This window comes from Pelodiscus sinensis, chromosome 4 (assembly GCF_049634645.1).
Source record: "Pelodiscus sinensis isolate JC-2024 chromosome 4, ASM4963464v1, whole genome shotgun sequence".
NCBI lineage: Eukaryota > Metazoa > Chordata > Testudines > Trionychidae > Pelodiscus > Pelodiscus sinensis.
Genome location: NC_134714.1, coordinates 123563646 through 123583493, shown reverse-complemented (window position 1 = coordinate 123583493; position 19848 = coordinate 123563646). Strand labels below are relative to the sequence as shown.

Here is a 19848-nt window from a genome sequence, read left to right as displayed (position 1 = left end):
CCCCCTAGTCATTTTTTGTTGCCCTCTGCTGGACTCTCTCCAATTTGTCCATATCCTTTCTGCAGTGGGGGCTCCAAAACTGGACATGCCACTCCAGATGTGGCTTCACCTGCGCCGAATAAAGGGGAATAATCACTTCCCTTGATCTGCCGGCAATGCTCCTACTAATGCAACCTAATATGCCATTAAGCTTCTTGGCATCAAGGGCACACCATTGCCTCGTATCCAGATTGCCATCTGCTATAATCCCCGGGTCCTCCTCTGCATAATGGCAGCCTATTCAATCAGAGACCCCTTCTCCCTCCTCTAGAATGGGATCAGTGGGAGAATAAGGGATAGGGAGAAAAAGGCTAATAAGCCCCCTTTCCTCCCCCCCCCCCCTTGTGTTAACTCTCTGCAGCACTAGCTTATCAGGCCTCCTATTCCCTCCTTTTGTAAACTGTTTCAACCAGCCATTCAGTTCTAGTTCCTATCTCAGAATGAATACAGCAAATCTAAGCTGCTAGGTGTGAGAAAAACAAGCCCTCGGACGGCTGACAAATCTAACTGAAGCCTCAGGAGGAAAGGGACAGCATTGCCAGAAATAGGTGTAACTCAGCTCCCTGTGATGGGCTGCAGCCTGGCCTCTTTGGGGCTCAAAGCCTCAGCATCTGCTGTTACGGACCTGGTTTCTCCTCCCAGCTCTGCCTGTCACTCGTTTGTAAAAACGCAAGGCTGTTACGTGGCTGCCTTCCAGAACGCAACCAGTGACGTGTAAACAGCAGCTGAGCCCGGAACTCACAGGCCTGGAATACACTTAAAAATGAGACCAACCTGGCTACATTGCGGAGGGCTGTGAAAAACCTTGTGCCTCGAGCACCCGTTAGGTCAACATAACACCCAGTGCAGACACAGCTAGATCAATGGAAGAATTCTTCCGCCGACCCAGCTACTGCTTCTCAGGGAGGTGGAGTAGCGACTTTGATGGACTCCTGCCCCCCCCTCTGCCTGCGGGGACATTTTGCTGTAGCAGAGACATGGCCTCCAGTTCCAGGCTCCCTGCTTAGCCTGTCAGGGAGGGGAAAGTGCGCTATTAGCAGGGGAGTCTGTCTCTCCAGCGAAATAGGGAGCAGGCAGCCAGCTTGAGCTGAACGGCAGAACCCCAGGCAAAATCCCAGCCATGCGGGAGCTCAGCTGCTAACCCACGAGGCTGTTGCACCAATGACCTTGCTGCTGGGCACAAAAACGCTTTGTAGCTGGTTTCGCCTGAATCTGCATCTTTTGCCTCTGTAACGTGGAAGCCAGTGAACCAGGAATCCAGTTCAGCGGAGGGGAAGAGGAGTGGAGGGAGGGGGTTTCCTGTGCTGGACAGCACTTGCCTCTCAGGGACAGCGCACCAGGCCCTGACTTAGCACTGCAGCAGGCTTGCTCCTCTCTGCGGCAAGCCTCCCACGCACACTGGGACAGAGAAGGCAGGCAGGGATGGGGGAGGAAGGGCTTGTTTTACAGCTTCGTGTTCTCAGAGGAAGCCTTCCCTGGCCTGCTTCGAACTAGGCGCTTTCTCAGGGCGGCTGCTGCCGTGCTTCTCTCATGATTGGGTAGGAACAGCTTGTCCAGGTGGAAACATAGCCCTGCTGGATGCGGCCCGGTCACTAATTGCTGGGACGCCTGCGTCAGTGGTAGCGCCGCACGCTCCAGACTTGACAACGGGGAAGAGAGAAGCACCCTTCCCTTGGGTTGCTGCTGGATCTCCTTTCAGCCGCCTTCGGGGGCAGAATCTGATCGGAGCCCAACCTTCCGCAGTCTGCAGGTGGCCAGGGTTAAAACCAGATTCTGATCTAGCGTAAACTCGGGGAGGGCGTCACTGCCCTCGGTGGAGAGTTAACCTCACGCGACAGCAGAATGAGGCAGGGAGCCAATTTGCAATGCTCACCGCAGAGCGAGAGAGAAGTCGCAGAGTTCTGAGTGGATCTGGATCCGGCTGTGACCCTCTGCCACGCTAGAGGCAGGGAGGATGGACCCCGTGACGTTGGCCAGTCCCAGCTCACGTTCGGAAGAGCGGTTATTACCTCTGAATCAGGCTTCTGCTGGACTCCGTCTCCTGCTAGCATCTCCTCGGGGCCACGAGCCCATGAGCAAAGGACTGTGGGCCAGGATATGGGTGTGTAGGGTCAGACCTGGCTTTAGGACAGGAAGCAACAAAAAAAAATCTAATGTCCCATTTCTGCCCATCGAGGCCTCCCCCCACCGGAATGGCTTAAAATAGTAACTAGAGGACTCCCCTGGCCCGCAGCTCAGGAGCTGGAAACAGATGCATCACACACAGGCCAAGGCTCTGGTGCGTCAGGCAGGTGTCACTGGTGCCAGCCCAGTGCAGCAGGCTGGGGCGAACCCAACATGCTCTCACGTGACCATGCAGCGGCCATGCCACGCATTCCTGGGAGCATTGGGAAGGCAATGGGTGTTCTTGCCACGGGGCCCATTCTTCCGAGCCCCAGGTGGCACTCTGAGGAGCCACGTCCAACCCTCTGCAGCTGGTAGGACAGGTTATCCTGTTTACGGCACTTCAGCGGGAAGGGGCCCATTTCTTCCCTCCCACTCACCCCCTACTGCCCCTACATTCCCTTGCACACGAACCCACATCCTGCATGGTTCTGAGCTCTCACAGCCCGCACCGATTCCAGTAGAAGCATATTCAGTCAGTACACCCCTCCCTTCCATCCTGGTTGGATTCACTGTGTTCCCGGGCTGCTCTGAGGCAGCTAGCCGGGTGTATGCTGTGGGGAGGGAGCCGGAAAAAGGATCCAATAGACTCCCATCCCCCCCAACCTTGAAGTAGTAGGGCATTTGGGGGGGGGGGTCAGTACTACATCTGGTGGGGTTCTCTTACTGCCCTTCCCAGAGTTCCTTAAGCAGCAGTGTCTGCAGTGTGCACAGAGGGAGAGGTCTGGTGCTGATCATGCCGGAGTCCCACACACTGCATCCCCCTGCCCACTTCATTTCAGGGGATGTGCCATTGCTCAGCCATTCTTCCCCTATTTCAAAATGTCTGTACTCACGTGGGGAGAGCTGTTGCTGTGGAGCAGGTGTGAGATTTTGCTCTCGCTCTGTGAAATCACAGTGTGTGTATATGTGAGGGGCACAGGGACCACCTAGCGCTCATTAGTGTAATGTGACAGAGCTCCTCTTAGTGGGTTTTGTGCTTTCAGGTGGATTTATTTGCCTCCGAGCACCACTCAGTTTAGACAGCAGCCTGCTGTTTGTTGAGCTACTTTCATCATTGGCCAGCACGGGGGAAAAAGAAAGGAAACCAAACCAGGGACTTTGCAGCCCCTCCCAGTAGTACAGAATAGGACAAGCGCTCATACCAAAACCAGTCTCTTTCTAGCCCTGAAATGGGGAGTTGGGGAGGGGAAAGGACTCAGACCCACCCTCTACTAAGGGTTCAGGCTCAGGGACCCTGTAACAGCTGTGTGACAGCTACAAGTCCCTGGGCCACTTCCCCACAGCCTTCTCCTGTATATTCCACCTGGTATCTGCTTGCACTTTCTTCTCCCAGGCTCTCCAGCACACTTACTCTTATCAGCTCCTTCCTTGCACACTGAGCAAACAGAAGGGAAGCCTTTTTAAACCAGTCCCAGCTGGTTTTTAATTGGTCCCCAGATGTTCTAATTAGTTTGGCTCTCTTGAGTCTGGAAGCCTCCTAATTGGTTCCAGGTATTTTAGTTGGCCTGATTGCTCTGACTGATTCTAGCAGGTACCTGCTGGTTCTGGATCAGCCCTTGTTATTCTACCTTGGGAACAGAGACCTATTTAATTTGGGGCTAATATATTTCCCCTCCAGTCCTCTCCTGTAGCCCTGTGGCCTGCCTCTGTCACAGTAACAAATGGTATTTTATAATGATATGGTTAAAAATGAGAATGTAAACAATTGTTTAGTAAGTCGTCTGCTGCTGCACCTGCACCTGCACACATCTACTTTTTTTGTCTCGTTTTGGAAGCCAGAAGTTTTTAATGAAGTGAAACTTGGGGGTGCACAAGACAAACTGGACTTGTGAAAGGAGTACAGTGGGAAGGTGGAGAGCCACTGCTCGAACGTACATTGATGTGCTCATTTAGCTGCCTTTCAAGTCCACTTTAGTTTTCCCACATAATCATAGACATGTAGTTCTGGAAGGGATCTTGAGAGGTCATTAGTCCATCCCTCCAAGCGGAGGATGGACCAAATAAACCTGGATTGTCCCTTACAGGTGTTTGTCTAATCTGTTCTTTAAAAATTTCCAGTGATGGAGATTCCGTAACCTCCCTCGGCAACTTGTTCCAGTAGGTAACTATCCTTATAATTTTTAAAAGTTTTTCCTAATATCTAACCTAAAACTCCCTTGCTGTACATTCAGCCCATTCAGCGTATCCTGCCTTCAGCAGATACGGAGAACAATTGACCATGTGTCTCTCTTAATGTATTTGAAGACTTTTAGAGGGTTCCCCTGAGTCTTTTATTCTCAGGACTAAACATGCTCAGCTTTTTCTAACCTTTTCTCATGGATCACATTTTCTAAATAATTTATCTTTTTTTTTTTCTTCTCTGGACCCTTTCCAGTTTGTTTACGTCTCTTTCAAAGTGTAGTGGCCAGAACTGGACACAGTACTCCAGCTGAGATCCCACCAGTAGAGTAGGTGGGAGTGGGACAGATACATCCTGGCTGTGTCTAGACTGGCCAGTTTTTCCGGGAAAATCAGCCACTTTTCCAGAAAAACTTGCCAGTTGTCTACCCTGGCTGCTTGAATTTCCACAAAAGCACTGACTTCCTACTGTGAGAAATCAGTGCTTCTTGTGGAAATACTATTCTGCTCCCATTCAGGCAAAAGTCCCTTTTGCGCAAAAGGGCCAGTGTAGACAGCTCAGGTTTGTTTTCCGCAAAAAAGCCCCGATCGCGAAAATGGTGTTTTTGCGGAAAAGCGTCCGTGCCAATCTAGACGCTCTGTTCCGAAAATGCTTTTAACGGAAATATTTTCCGTTAAAAGCATTTCCGGAAAATCATGCCAATCTAGACGCAGCCCCAATGTCTTACTTACAACACTCCTGGTACTACATGCCAAAATATCAGCCTGTTTTGCAATTGCATCACATTGTTTATTCATAATCAATTTGTGAGCCACCATAACTCTGAGATAATTTTCTGCAGGTCTGTCATCTGACTTATTTCCCATTTGGAAGCTGTGCATTTGGTTTTTCCTACCTAAGTGTCCTACTTCATTGATTTTCATCTTGTTGATTTCAGACCAGATCTCCAATTTATCAAGATTCCTTTGAATTCTAATCCTGTCTTCCAAAGTGCCAGCAACTCTTTCGGTTCGGTGTCATCTGTACAGTTTATAAGCATGCTCTTCCCTCCCTTGTCTAAGTCATTAATGAAATCATTGAATAATACTGGATCCAGAAAAGACCCATGGGATACATCTTCCCAGTTGAACAACAAACCATTGATAACTACTCTGAGTATAGTTTTCTAACCAGTCACGCACCCACTTTGTAGCAATTTAATCTAGACCATGTTTCTCCAGATAAATTGTGTCTACTGTTTTCCCCATATCCACTGTCAGTAACCCATCAAAGAAGGAAACTAGGTTGGTTTGGCATGATTTAGTCTTGACAATCTACATTGCTTATTAGTTATCACCTTAGTACCCTCTAGGTGCTTCCAAATTGATTCTTTAATAACTAGCCAATTAGCCTGTCATAAGATGGGATTTTCAGGTCTCTCCTCCACGTCGGTCTTCTCTCCTGAGCCTCCGGTTTCTTGCTCCATCTCTCTCTCTCTCTTCTCCTCCTCCTGCCTCTCCCCCCCCTTTCAGCTCTCCTCTGCCTCCTGCCTCTCTCTCTCTTTCTTCTCCTCCCCCTCCTGCCTCTCACTTGGGGGGCCACGGAGCCCAAATGGCCATTTGGGCACCGTGCTCCCCGTGCTACATGTGGAGCGCACAGCCGAAATGGTCGCTTGCGCCACTTGCTCCCACGTGGTGTCCTGGCTGAGCAGCACAGAAGTCAGCCGAGCCCCACTGTAGGAGGCGAAGGGGGGCAGAGCAGTAATGTTTATTGCTAGGGGCGGGGCCTGGAGCCGCTGTCATACTGCATGTCACCGCTCCGCCCCCCTTCACTTCCCACCGTGGTGCTCAGCTGACTTCTGCGCCACTCAGCCGGGCTGCCGTGGGGGAGCCCCAACGGCCGCTTGCTCCACTTGCTCCCTCGTGGCGGCCCGGCCGAGCGGCGCAGAAGTCAGTTGAGCACCATGGTGGGAGGCGAAGGGGGGCGGGGCGGTGATGTACACAGCCAGGCCCTATCCCCTATGTACATCACCATCCTGCCCCCCTTCCCCTCCCGCTGTGGCACTTGGCTGACTTCTGCGCCACTCAGTCAGGCCCCCGCGGGGGAGCCAGCGGTGCAAGCGGCCGTTTGGGCCCCACGCTCCCCATGCAGCACCCCTGTGCTGCATGGGGACTGCAGCTCCCAAAAGGCCGCTTGTGCCACTTGCTCTCCCGCGGTGGCCTGGCTGAGCGGCGCAGAAGACGGCTGAGCACCATGGCGGGAGGCGAAGGACGTGACTCAGGAAACAGGGCCGCCCAGAGGGAACAGCCAGCATTTCAGCGTTACAGACATTGGGCTACTATATATATGATTTGCTCCACTATATTTCCAGTTAGCAGAATTCGACTGGATGATCTATCATTCTCTGGATTCACTTTGTTCCCCTTTTTAAAGATAGATTCTATCTTCACCCTTCTCCCATCCTTTATGACTTCACGCATCTGCCATCTAGAACAAAGAGCCATCCTTTAGGTCGGGGTGGGCAATAATTTTTGATAGGTGGGGCCACTCCAAGAATTTGGAAAGTGTGCAAGGACTGCACCCTTCCATATTAATGGAGGAGGTGTGGGGTCTGGGATGGAGGTTGGGGGCAGAAGGGAGTTTGCAGTAAGGGATTGGGGTGGAAGATCTGGGAGGGTGTGGGGTCTGGGAGGGAGGTTGGGTGAAGGAGGCAGTTGTAACCTGGGTTAGAGGATTAGGGTGCAGGGGTTTGGATTGTGACCTGGGGGAGGAGACTAGGGTGCAGAAGGGGGTAGGGAGGTTTAGGCTGTGATCTAGGGCAGGGGATTGGGGTGCAGGATTTGGGAGGGAATATTGGGACGGGCGGGTGGGAACAGGGTTTGGGTTGTGACATGAGGCAGGGATTGGGGTGCAGGATCTTGGAGGAGATATGGGGGCAGGAGGGGGCAGAGGGTTTGGGCTGTGGCCTAGGACAGGAAGGGCTGTTACCAGGGGTAGGGGATTAGGGTGCAGGAACTGGGAGGGGATATGGGTGCAGGAGGAGGGACAGAGGGTGTGTGTTATGTGGGGTAGGGGGGCAAGGTGTTGGGGTGCCAGAGGCAGGCTCTGTCTGGGAGACTCACCTGCTTGATTCCCAGTCAGCTGCCTTCTAAAGCAGAATCCCCCCTGCCTGCTCCGCCCCCACCCTGGCTGCAGGACCCATGTGGTTTTTGAACAGCTATGAGCATGAGGGGATGCGGGGAGGCGGGTGCTTCACAAACTGCCTGTTGTCAACAGGCAGCTCCCATTGGCCAGGATTGTGCTGGGGGTGGGGGCAGTGCACGAAGCCTAATCTTCCCTCCCCTGGACTCAGAGTTGTTCAAACAGAGCCCCGCATGTTTTCTCCACAGCATGCAGAGGGCAGGCAGGGAATCTGCCTGAGGCCCCCCATGGTGTCCACGGCCCAGAGCTGGCCTGCAAAGGGTGCTTTGCCCAGGCCTGCTATTCTGCTCCTAACAATGGGACTTTCCCACCTTTAGCACCTTTCATCAAAGCACGTGACACACAGGAACTACCTCAGCCTCCTTGCTCCCTGTGAAGCCAGGCACAGATCAGGTCTGGTTGCTGGTTCCACCTGTGGGAGCGTGAGCACACAACTAGCCTGTTGTGGGGTAGCAATGAGGCTGGCAGAACAAGCATCAGTGGACAGTCCTCTGGAAAACTTTGCCCTGGTTTTCTACCAAGCTGGGAGAACCTTGGTGTGGGCAGTGCCCCCTCTCCCAGTGTATTGCATGAAGCTCTGTCTAGCTCTACTCTGACAGCACCAAGGGCCGGCTCAGTCCTGTGGAATTCAAACCCAGGGCTCCGGCCACATAAACCTGCTAAACTGCCTTTGAAGGGAATCTTTTCCAAAGCTTTCCAGGTGATTTCATTAGCTGTTTAAAGCAACTCCCCTGTGTCTCTGGGCAGATTCAAAGGAGTGCCTTTTCTGTCTTCTTCGATGAGAAGTTTTCAATTCCCTTGGATCCGTCAGCGCTGGAGGAAAACAGCCTGAGATTTTCTGTCTTTGGCATTGACGAGGATGAGAGGAACATCAGCACGGGGGTAGCAGAGCTGAAGCTGTTGGATTTGGATCTGGCCAGCCGCTCATTCAATGCTTGGCTCTATCTGCAGGACATGAACAAGGTGAGCGCACAGAAGTTAAGCACAGTGTTTTCTGTACTTTCCCGGTCAGCCAGCGGCACAGCTGGGTTAGGCTACCTCTGCAGCGGGAGCTGTCCAGTGCTGAAGTGAGACGGAATTTCCTACTTACTAATGCGTTTGGAAACCAGAGCAGCTGCTGAGGCATGAAATCTGCAGGCGCATTGGGGAACACAGAATATGTTGTCACCTCAGGTCTGGTCATCCAATGGCAATGACCAATATTTCCTGCTGTGCAGAGCAGTGAACTCCCCCCCCCCCCCCCCCATAATAGGTCAATGGAGGGATGATAGGAGTTACTATAGAGAACTTTCTGGGTGTCTGGCTGATGAGTCTTGCCCACATGCTCAGGGTTTAGCTGATCGCCATATTTGGGGTCGGGAAGGAATTTTCCTCCAGGGTAGATTGGCAGAGGCCCTGGAGGTTTTTCTCCTTCCTCTGTAGCATGGGGTACAGATCACAGCTAAAGGATTCTCTGCATCTTGAGGCCTTCAAAGTATTTGAAGGCTTCAATATCTGAGATATAGGTGAGAGGATTATTCTAGGAGGGGTGGGTGAGATTTTGTGGCCTGCACTGTGCAGGGGGTCAGACTAGATGATCATAATGGTCCCTTCTGACCTTAAAGTCTATGAGTCTAGAATGCACCTCACCAATTGCATAATTAGTCACCTCCTCCCTGCAGGGCATCAGTGACCCCCCCACGCATGAGCATCCTTATCTCAGCTTGCAGAGCTCAAATAGCTCCTCGCGGGGAGGAGCCAGAGCACCAGAGTTGAATCCAGACCCAGATCTTCCAAGCATTTGGGGTGGTTGGTTCTGGGGTTGGCTCAGGCCCAGCTCAATTCACTAAGCATCCTTGAGTTGTTAAAAGCAGCAGCAGTTTTTGTCTCATCCTCCACAGGCTGAGGTGAAATAGTGTTTCCTCTTCTGGCTCTAGATTCACAGATAGATCCTCAGTAGGTGTGAGGCAGCATGTCCACCAGCCCCCTGCCTTTTGATTTACTCAAGTGACCCCGTTTCTCCCAGTATGGGCAGGAAGGCAAGGGGACTAGGGGAAGTGATCAGGGCTTCCCTCTGCTTCTGCCACCATCGATGAGCATTGGATGTCACACAAGATATGTGGTAATACCTTATGTGGCTTCCCAACCATAATATCTCAGCCCCTCATAATCTTCCATGCCACACCCCTTTGTGGTAGTGTAGTGCTATTTTCCCCATCTGCAAGAATTGAGACACAGAGACTAAGACCTGGTCTACACTTAGAGTGCGTCTGCACTGCAGGGGTTAATTCGAAATAAGCTATGCAAATTGAGCTATGTCCATTGCGTAGCTTATTTTGAAATAGCTTATTTCAAGTTTTGGAGCTGTCTAGACAGCACTTATTTTGAAATAGAGCACTCTTCCCCCAACTTCCCTTACTCCTCGTATAATGAGGGTTACAGGAATTGGAGTAAGAAGTCTTCCAACTTGACAGTATTTCAACATTATGTCAAAATAACTTCCAGCTGTGTAGACGTGGATTGTGTTATTTCAAAATAACACTAGTTATTTTGACATAATGTAGCTGTGTAGACATAGCCTTACAGTTTAGGTTAACACAGCTAAGGCTCTCAGGGGTGTGAAAAGTCTACCCCCATGAGCACTGTAGCTCTGCCACAGCATAGGTTGATAAAAGACTGTTTTTGTCAACCTCAGTACCATCACTTTGGAGGTGAAGTTGCTACATTTTCCCCCCCCATGATCACACCCCTCTGCACTATAAGGCTGCTACAGTGACACAGCCACCCTCAGCCAGGGAGTTGCCCATGGTCACACAAAAAGTTTGTGGTAGAGGAGTGAATTAGACCCAGGTCTAACCACTAGACCAACCACTGTAGGCTATAGCCCTGCCTGGCTTCTGCCCACATTCAGAGAAAAACTTGCCCCACCACCGGATAGTTATTTCTCCTTCCCCTCTTCTCCATGAGTCGTTCATGCCGACGTTTGCAGTTGGGTGACAATTGGTGCCTTATGTGCCCTGCAGGTAGTTGACTCGGTGGGAGAGATTCTGCTGTCTCTTAGTTACCTGCCCACGGCAGAGAGGCTGACGGTTGTTGTGGTTAAAGCCAAAAACCTCGTGTGGACCGATGGCAAAATGACAGCAGGTGAGTGCGGGGCCATGAAAGTGCCACTCCCGCCAGAAGGGGGATGGGAGGGGTCACACAGGTCTCCCCTTCCCCTGATTTCTGCCTTTCATTTAGCAACAGCTTCTATTCAGAGATTTTCAAAATGCAGGCTGTCCCCCTTCCCCTCCCCCCAGGGATGAACATGTAGGGTGGTGAGCAATGAGACCAGCCCTGTTCAGCAGGACTCGGGGAAGGTGTGCTCCCCTCCCCCACTCACCTCAGCTATGAGCCCCATTTGCCCATTATCTTGAAATCATGTCCCCCCCCCCCCCCGTCACACAGCTACATGTCATCGCTGTGCTAATGGGCACATAATACCCCTTTTCCCTGCAGTCCAGCGATCCCAGGGCTCAGCCAACATAGTCTCTGCTTATGGGCAGCTGGCAAACGATGGCTCTTTGCTTCCTCTTGCCCATCCAGACCCTTTCGTCAAAGTGTACTTGCTTCAGGATGGGAGGAAAATCAGCAAGAAGAAGACCGCTGTGAAGAGAGATGACACAAACCCGGTGTTTAACGAGGCCATGATTTTCTCAGTGCCCGCAATCGTCCTCCAGGTGAGAACTTCCCAGGCCAGGGCCAGACAGAAGAGCTGTAACTTTTTTTTTTTAAGCCAGAAAACCTTACAACTGTCATGAGATCCACCCAAACCTGCCTCTTGGTTCTACCCCACAGGGTGCATTAAGGACTCACTTTCAATGACAGTGTTCCCTCTTCTAGGAAATTACAGCACACTAGGGCCAGGGCTTGTAACTAGAACTGCACCGTGAGCTGTAAAACTTAACTCAGCCTTAGTCTCGGGGACATTCACAGCTTTGCTGAAATCTCCCTGAGTCTGAGTGCTGCTTATACCTGGGAAGAGATCTGGGCTGGGAGTTCCCTGGTGCAAATCAGGGACATTAAAATTAAATCCTGCCACTGAAAGAGAAGGGCCAAAGGCTGAGATCTAACCAGGATCACTGCATGGCTTGGAAGCAGAGAGTAATTTCATTTAGCAAGTCAGCGGCTTGGGTTTTAGCAGCTAATCAAAGTGTCTGAAGGAGACACCTTCAAAGGAGAGATAATAAGGAGGAAGCCTTCCTCAGTGGCATGGAAACAAGAAAGAGCCTATTAAGGGGTGGTTGCCATAACAACATCTCCAGGGGGCTCCTCCTGTTCCTCCCACCGGGAGGGTGATAGTGCTGAGATCAGGGAGAATTGGACAAAGAGAAGGGAAATGAACGTGTCCGTGATAATGGCTAGAGGCAGCCAGTGAAAGCTGGCTCTGGAGCGTATGCATCTAAAGGTGCTGATGAAACACACTTGAGACTTTCCAAAGCAACTGGGAGAGGAAATCTCAGAAAATCAGCTTCAGTAAGTCTAAGGACTGAGACAGGTCAGTGGCTGGGGGTCTAGGCTGGGGCCCAGGGAAGCAAGGTGCAGTTCCTCATTCCAGCACAGACTGTCTGTGACCTTGGACTCTACCATGTGAGTCCCTAACTGTGAAATGGCGATAGTGGGGTGGTACATGAAAGATGGGGAGTGATGGGGCTATCCAAGTACCTCACGCAGGCAGGCAGAGATACAGTCCCTGAGGGCTGGGAAGAAGCAAACGTGGGGTTGGAGCTTTGTGTAGGGGGGAGACTGCAGGAAATTGCCCCCTACCTTATTCTGACACCCTTCCTGCCTGCGATGAGGGAGCGTGTGGATGACTGATTGGCAGAGATGGGCTATGTGAGTGAGAGCAGGCCATGCCCAGCAAATGGAGTACCCACAGCTTCCTGACTGATGGAGCAAGACCCAGCAACTGTCTTCTGTGAGCCCTGGCTCTGGAGTGAAGGCAGCTAATGGAAGCCTAGGCAGGCAAAGGGTCTCTGAGCATCAGTAATGCAGCCGTGCCTGTGAAACCTAAGGGAACTCGATAAGCACCAAGACCTGAATCCAAAATGTGTTCATTAGAACAGGTTGGAAATTTCCCACCATGTTTTTTTTCTGGTGGAAAATTGCTTTTTTCAATCAAAGTGGAAGTTTTTACAAAAAACTTTCATTTTGGTCCAAAGTTTTTGTTTATTGAGAGAAACACATTTTGAAAATCTCCAGCAAGTTTCATTTCAGTGGAGGAGAAGCCCACTTGCTCCTTTCCTTTCTTGCCACTTTTTTAAAAGTGAAAGGAAATTGGTTTTTTTTTCTTACTAAAATGATCTGTTGTTTAAAATTTCAGTCAGGGGAAAATAAAAACCAATTAGCAGAAGGCCTCAAGCAAAAGGAAAAGGATCTTTTGAAATGCTTCACGTAACACACACAATTATTTTTTGACCCGCTCAGTCTCATGTGGGGGGTGGGGGTCAAAGCATAACTTTGGATGGTAAGCAGGGATAGTAGGCCCCTGTTAAAGACAAGGAGCACTAAGGGTGCTCTGCACCTCCCAGCAGGATCAGGCTTCCTATAAGTGAAAGTCTGTTGGCCATATCCTGAAGGGTGCTGAGTTCCTGCTACTTCTGAGGCATCAGTTGGCATGGTGCACGGAGAATGGGTGTCCGGCTGTTCTCAGAGCTTGGCCTGGTTGAAAAGGGGAGAGTGTAATCAGTAGCAAACTCACATCACTCTGGAGTAACCTGGCCCTTGTGGTGCTGAGAGATATGATGCTGCTAGACCAGTGTTTCTCAACTGTTTTTTTATAAAGTACCCCTTTAAAAAAAAAACAAAAAAACCTACCCCCCGTACCTACAGTTTTCAGACACACACAATTTTTTTCTACCATTGCAACACATTTGTTTAAACAAATTAATAATAGCCGGGCCGGCAATGCAATTTTTGGGTGTAGAAAGTACAAAAATAATAAAGCGCTGTAAAGCTTAAAACAAAAATTCAGTTTTCTCCAAATTTCAGTTGTGTTGACATACCCCTCCCCCCGACTTCTTTCCAGTACTCCTAAGGGTATTCATACCACTGGTTGAGAAACACTGTGTTAGAACACTTGCACCCATCGGTTCCCCCCGAACAGAACTGCACTGGCTTCATGCTGCAGCTCCCAGAGTACCAGGAAGAAATGCTGGGTTTGCTGTTCCCATCTTAAGCTTCAGGGGAGATTTGTTTCTGCCCAAGTGCCTCTCAGCAAGGGCCTGATTGGAAGCCCATTGGTCCCCTGTCTGTTCCCAGCAGCTGGCTACAACATGGGAGATGTGCTGTGGCCTCCGCTCTGCGATTCATTGTGAATTCGTGCTTGTTCTGGAAGGACATGCTGAAAAAGCAGGGCTGGGTTGCTGAACTCACCTGAGTAATCTCCACTTTGTGTGCAGGCTCACACAGAGCCGGCGGCTGCGTTGCTTAGCTCCGGCGAGAAAGGGTCTGCTGTGACTTGGCACACAATGGAAATATTCCCTGGGCTGAGGGCCGAGTGACGCTCCTCAGCGCGTATTATTCATAATGCTGGCCTCTCGGGTAGTAACTGCACCTATCCTAGCTGTTAGCATTGAAGTAGGCTTTTACTCTGCAAAGGGTCTGTGTATCCATGGTTCCCAGTAGGGATATGAAAGGTTATCCGATTAAACGGTGGGGGCAGGAGGCTGCTTCAGCCCCACATGGACAGGGGCTGAAGCAGCTCCTGTCTGCAGTGAGCCCCAGCAGCCCAGATCAGCCCCGTCCATCACGTTTAACTGGTTAACCAATTGAATGGGATTTTACATTCCTAGTCCCCAATCCCTCAGCAGGTCAGCTCCCACTGTGCGTGCAGTTATGCTGACTTAAGTGACAAAAATAAGGCTTTATGACTTTTTATACAGAGCCAGCTGCACTTCCCCCGGGAGACTAGTCTGCCTTGTGTGTTGTATTCCAGAGACAAGGTGGGTGAGGTAACGTCCTTTAGTGGACCAAATTCTACCAGGGAGAGAGAGACAAGCTTTTGCACTCAGAGCTTTTCTTCTGGTCTGGGCTGGAGTGGGAAGCAAGAGTGAAATTAATTATTGTCACAGACACAACGTGCTAGTGCAAGTTTCTCCAACTTGCATTCTTCTGGACTCCTCTCAAATCCAATCCACTTTCCTCAGAGTTTGGCCCCTTGAGTCTCCAAATTTGGGCTGGACAGCTCATAAGAGCCTCTGGAGATTTTGGACACTCTGTGCTTTTAGGGATAACTCAAGCATTACCTCTCTATATTTGACCCTTGCCTTTCACTGACATCTGGCGTCAAATAGTGCCTGAAAATGATTTTTTTTAAATTACCCAAACCCTAAAACTGTTTAAGTTCTGAGGGAAAGTGCAAAGCAGTTTTAATTTTATTCATATGTGTTGGCCTTTCTTCCAGTACTGACTGTAGCTGGGCAGTTGCACTTACATTGTAGTAAAGACTCTATTTACAACACTTAGCACAATAGGACCCGATCTATGACTGGGGCTCCCGGGTGCTATCCCAATACAAATAAATAAACAAATAATACAGTCGGACATTGATAACGTTTCCTGTGCCCTTCCAGGACCTATCTCTCCGGGTGACGGTGGCAGAGTGTTGCGAAGATGGAAGAGCTGAAAACATTGGCCACGTCATCATTGGCCCATCGGCCAGTGGCATGGGCATCACACACTGGAACCAGATGCTGGCGACCTTAAGGAAGCCGGTGTCCATGTGGCACCCCGTTCGACGAAACTAAGGGCACAGTTACATTCTGAAAGTATCTTGCATGGTACCTAGACTCTTCCCATAAGCAGATATTCTTGGCAAAGGGACAGTGGTACATGGGACATACATTTTTTTTTCTTCACAAGTTCCATTGAGCAAGAAGAAGGAGTAGCAGCGGAAGTCACTGAATCAGATCCTCGTGAAAACTTCAGTGGACTAAAATCTGAGAGAGGAAGCAACTCAAGTGTGATTGTGAAGGACTAGCTTTTGGGCAAACACTTCCTTCCTGGCACTTCCTATCCAGTGACACCAGCTTGGGAGCCAACCATCCCTGGTTGTCTGTGATTTTGTTTTCCAGTGAATGTTACCAAGCAGAGCTCTGTCTGTCAGCTGACTTAAGAGAGTTAGGGGTACATTTGTGATCTTACACCCATGGTGGGCTTAGCTCCACAGATTTCCAACACAGTGACTGGGGATAGTTTAGCTAAATAGATTCTCATCCACATGATGGCCAAGCTAACATTGTACCACCAGGTGTTTTCAGTGCAAGGTCCAAAGAGAAATTTAGGCTGCTAATACAGTCCTCCCTGACAAGAGAGCTGTCTCTAAGAAGGGAGCTTTGATTCCTCCTCTGGATGGCTCCCTGTTAAAAATTGAGTTCAGGCAGAGTGAGCATCTTTAAAAATAGCAGCTGCTCATCTTCCCTGTCCAATTACTGGACATCCTGAGCTAAACTGTGAGCAGAGGGAATGCAAATATTGAAATTTTTAATAAAGGAGCAGCCTCTTTAAAAAGGAATGGTATTTCTCAACACTAATATGAGCCGGGAGGAGAGTTCCTTTAGGAAGAAAAGCCACCATTTTCCATGGCCCATCCTCTCTAAGGCTTGATTCTGCAGTTAGTGGAAGCCAGGAGAAGTTGAGGGCCCTCAGCACCTCACAGGATGCTATCTTGGATGCTTGGGTTCAGGAGGCCTCCATACTTGAGTTTGGCTGAAATTCTTAACATTTCTTACAGGTGCTGTCCTATTGCAACCCGGGTCCCTGCCAGCTCTTGAAATAGCTCCCTGCTGGCTTTTGCCACAGCTCAGCCAGTTCTTGCAGCAGCGTGTACCCGCTTACTTTCACTTCTGAGTGTCTCCCAAATCTGATTGGGAAAAAGATGGGGACCGGGGATGGAATTTGATAAAACATAGGTGACTCCTATTTTAAGTGGGGAAAATGACCACATACAAAACAATTGGTTTCTTTACCCCCTCCCCCCACTCGCTTCTGTTTTTCAACCAGTTCTGGAGCCCAGCTTGAGACACAGGGGTGCCAATTTCCAGAGCTCCTCAGCTTCTGCCAACTGTCAGCCGGGTTTAGGTGTGCTCAGTACCTCTGGAAGCCAGGCCCACAGGCGCCCAACACTCGTACTGGGCACCCCACAGTGTAGGCCACAGTTTTTACTCAGTCCCCACTTAAAGGTCAAGTTGAGGTAAAGTTTAGCACATGCCAGCTAATCCCAGCCACTCTTTCTAATCAAGATAAGCCCTGAGGTACAGCTCTCACGGGTTTCAGCTATCGCAACTGTATTGCAAGTCTCATTATTTTTGGTGTTTTCCAGGAAGGCCCGGCTCTTGGAATCATGTTACTTGTTAATCTCACTTAAACGCCCCCCCCCAAACAAAACAAAACAGAACATTACATTTGTAGCACTCATGATAATGGAGAAAAGCTTGGAAACGTGCACTAAAGGACTCAGAAACCACAAGGCAGATATAGAGAACCCCACATTTATTATTGTGGCTGAAAAAAATCCATGAAATTTTACATGGGCTCATGATTGTGGCGAGGGTGCCTGATTCTCGGTTTTGAATATAGGGGCTGGCAACAGTGCATAGCATGGGGAGAGGGTGGTATTCTCCTAGGGAGGGTTACCCAAGCTAGTTGAGGGAGAGGTGATCAAAGAAGTGGCACACAGTTTCTTTGCTGCCTTGAGGGCTTGTGGTCACTCAGGAGCCAGCCAGGACAGGCTGCGGAGCTCTCAGACAGCGCTGCCATGTCTTGGCAGGTATGAAGCCATTGGCAGGGCTCCCCTGGCTCCAGAATACACCATTAACCTGGGGCCTCATCACTTATGGGAGAGGCGGCCCAAATATCTGTGTGCACTGCAGGGAGCCCCCTTTTCCTCACCTCTTACCAGTGTAGGAGCAAGGCCCCTGCTGAAATGCCCAGCAGGACTCCTGGGTGCTTATGCAGCAGCATCTATGTCAGTGGAGGGCAACCGGCAGCCACATGTGGCCCATCAGAGTTCTATGTGCAGCCCACCAGGCATTTTGTTTGCTGTTGCTCACCCATAGGGTGCCAGAAACTGCTGGTTTCCATCCACGTCATTTTTTACATACCTTTATTCCTGAAGCGACACGCATGTAAAGCAAGGGCACGTGACGGGAGGGACGTGCTGATCGCACGCGACATTGAGCGTGAGAGCCGTGCGCCCCTTCTGCATCCAGTCAAAGTGCTGCTACGATTCAATCAGAAACGCCCCGCAAATCCTAAGCCCTTGATGTCCGACATGCCAGCCACTAGCCCCATTCGGCCGGTCGAGTGTGGCTAGTTCGCTATAGCAGTAGCCATTGTAGGGGCTACTGCTTCAGAACTGGTTGGACACCACGGTTCTACGCACTCAAGCGCAGTGAGCCAAACTGCCCTCGCCCAGGAGACCATCTTGGTTACGACAGTCTTAGAGCCCGTTGAGATGGAGGGCCACTCCTGCGGCCCACTCGCTAGCCTAGGCAAGTCCAAGCTTCCAGAGCATGCTGTGTACCTAGTGCCACTTCTCCAAGTGGCTTCCCCCTTTTCTAGAGAAACGCCCTTATTTTCAGTGTGACTCACCCTTGTCTAATGCGTGACTCAGACGGTGGCAAAGTCTGTCAAGTCCAGCCGCTGCAGCTTTGTGAATGCGAGACTCACCAACTTTCCAGCAGGATCCTGCATTGCTAATCCCAGGGCAGCCCATGGAATGCCCCCTGTCCCCTAGCGCTGAGTTTTGGGCTTGGCTCTTGTGGAAACTCTTGTCTCCTATCCCTGAATGTGCTTCACAAATCTCTAGGATAAATTTACCTTGGGTATGAACTTTGCTGGCTATCCAGGCCTGATCCAAAGCCCACTGAAGTCTGACTTCAGTGGGCTTTGACTCAGGAGTAATCTACTCCATGTCTTGATTCAGGCAAAGGTTAGACACCTTTTAATTTACCTGGCCTCATGTCCCAGTTGTAAGTGGAAGCAGAGCTAAGATGGTCTTATGAGTAAGACTCTGGGACTGAAACAGGGAAATCCCTGGCTCTGAGCCATCGCTGTGGTATTGGTCTGTCACTTAGCTTGCCCCAGTACTGGATGGTGTTTTATGTGAGATGTTGGCATCCAGCCACCAGCTTATGTACCCCAATGTCGTGGGGTGAGATTCTTTGGGTGGTCTCTTCTGACTTTAAAATGTGTCCATTGCAAAGCATCAGCCCCACTTGGGAACACCAGACCAGGGCCAAAGTGCTTTGGCTGCAGGCTGTGACCATCTCGGCACAAAGAAGAATGAAAACGTGAAAGCTTTTAATGGGATGGACCAAAAAAATGCAAAAAGGAGCAATGGCTGTAGTTAAAATTGGTACTTCGAATGCTTAATATTCCGCTCTCGTGGTGCCATTGGGTTTTCAGCATTCCGGCAAAACAGAGTTGAGCAACATGACCGCGGTGGGGTGTGGGAGGGGGTTCATATGAAAAGTGTATCTAGCATCATGCCATAGCTGTGTTATGTATTTAAATAGTTATGTTGTCACTTTAAAGACCTATCGTTCTCGGTGGATTGCACTACAGCCCCTGCCCTTCCGCCCAGCGGGGCATGTTTGAAAGATCAATAAACAGCAAGGAGACTTGGCAAATGGCTTCATCTGAGTTCTTTTCTTGGGTGCAACGGAGCTAACACCTGGCAGCGATTGTAAAGTGGGTGAGGTGAGAGTGTGACCATCGGCAGGGGGCTCAGTTTCCCCATCCATACCAGGAGGGGGGGTAAGGCCAGCTTCCTGCATATCGGTAGCACTCTGGATGAAAGGCATTGCAGAGGTGCGGAGTCTTAATCACTGTTTTTTTTCTTGGTTTTGTATGTCTCGCCTTTAAAACCATTCTAAATGGAGAATTCATCAGCATAGGAAGAACCCCTGAGAGGTGCTGCGGAGCAAGGGGAGGGCTGCGGAGACAATGCACTGTACTTTTTGTAGAGCCATCCCTTCAAAAAAAAAAAAATCTCTTCACATAGGCCACCAAAGAGGCATAAGATGTTTGAAGGATACAAATCCATTGCAATGCTGCAGACACAAAGGCTCCGTCTCCTTCCCTAGGCACTGGCCCCACAGAAGGCAAGGTTCCAGACACGTAGCTGTCAAACGTTCAGAAGGCGGGTGCAGGGAGGGGCAAGAGCGGGGTGATTTCTAGGTGAAAATGTGACATTTGAAGCCGCGATCACTGCAGTTTAAACCCCATCCAGACGCGAGTTAATTCCTGGGAGCAAATGGAAAGGCCACTGTGCATTTGTTAGGCTCACCTTAGTGCTGGCTACCGGAGCAGGTGGGGGCTCG

The 19848-nt window shown here is 50.3% G+C and overlaps 1 protein-coding gene across 2 annotated transcripts in view; it reads left to right on the top strand.

Annotated features, from left to right (window-relative positions):
• The window catches only part of SYT12 (synaptotagmin 12), a 50420-nt gene extending 31250 nt beyond the window's left edge, over positions 1-19170 (top strand). For both annotated transcript variants that reach the window (XM_075928338.1, XM_075928339.1), the window contains 4 exons: positions 8252-8467; positions 10507-10627; positions 11069-11202; positions 15097-19170. In XM_075928338.1, coding sequence (XP_075784453.1) covers positions 8252-8467; positions 10507-10627; positions 11069-11202; positions 15097-15270 — 645 coding nt within the window. In that variant the 3' untranslated portion in view covers positions 15271-19170. The remainder of the gene's footprint in view (positions 1-8251; positions 8468-10506; positions 10628-11068; positions 11203-15096) is intronic.
• Positions 19171-19848: the final 678 nt, after the last annotated feature.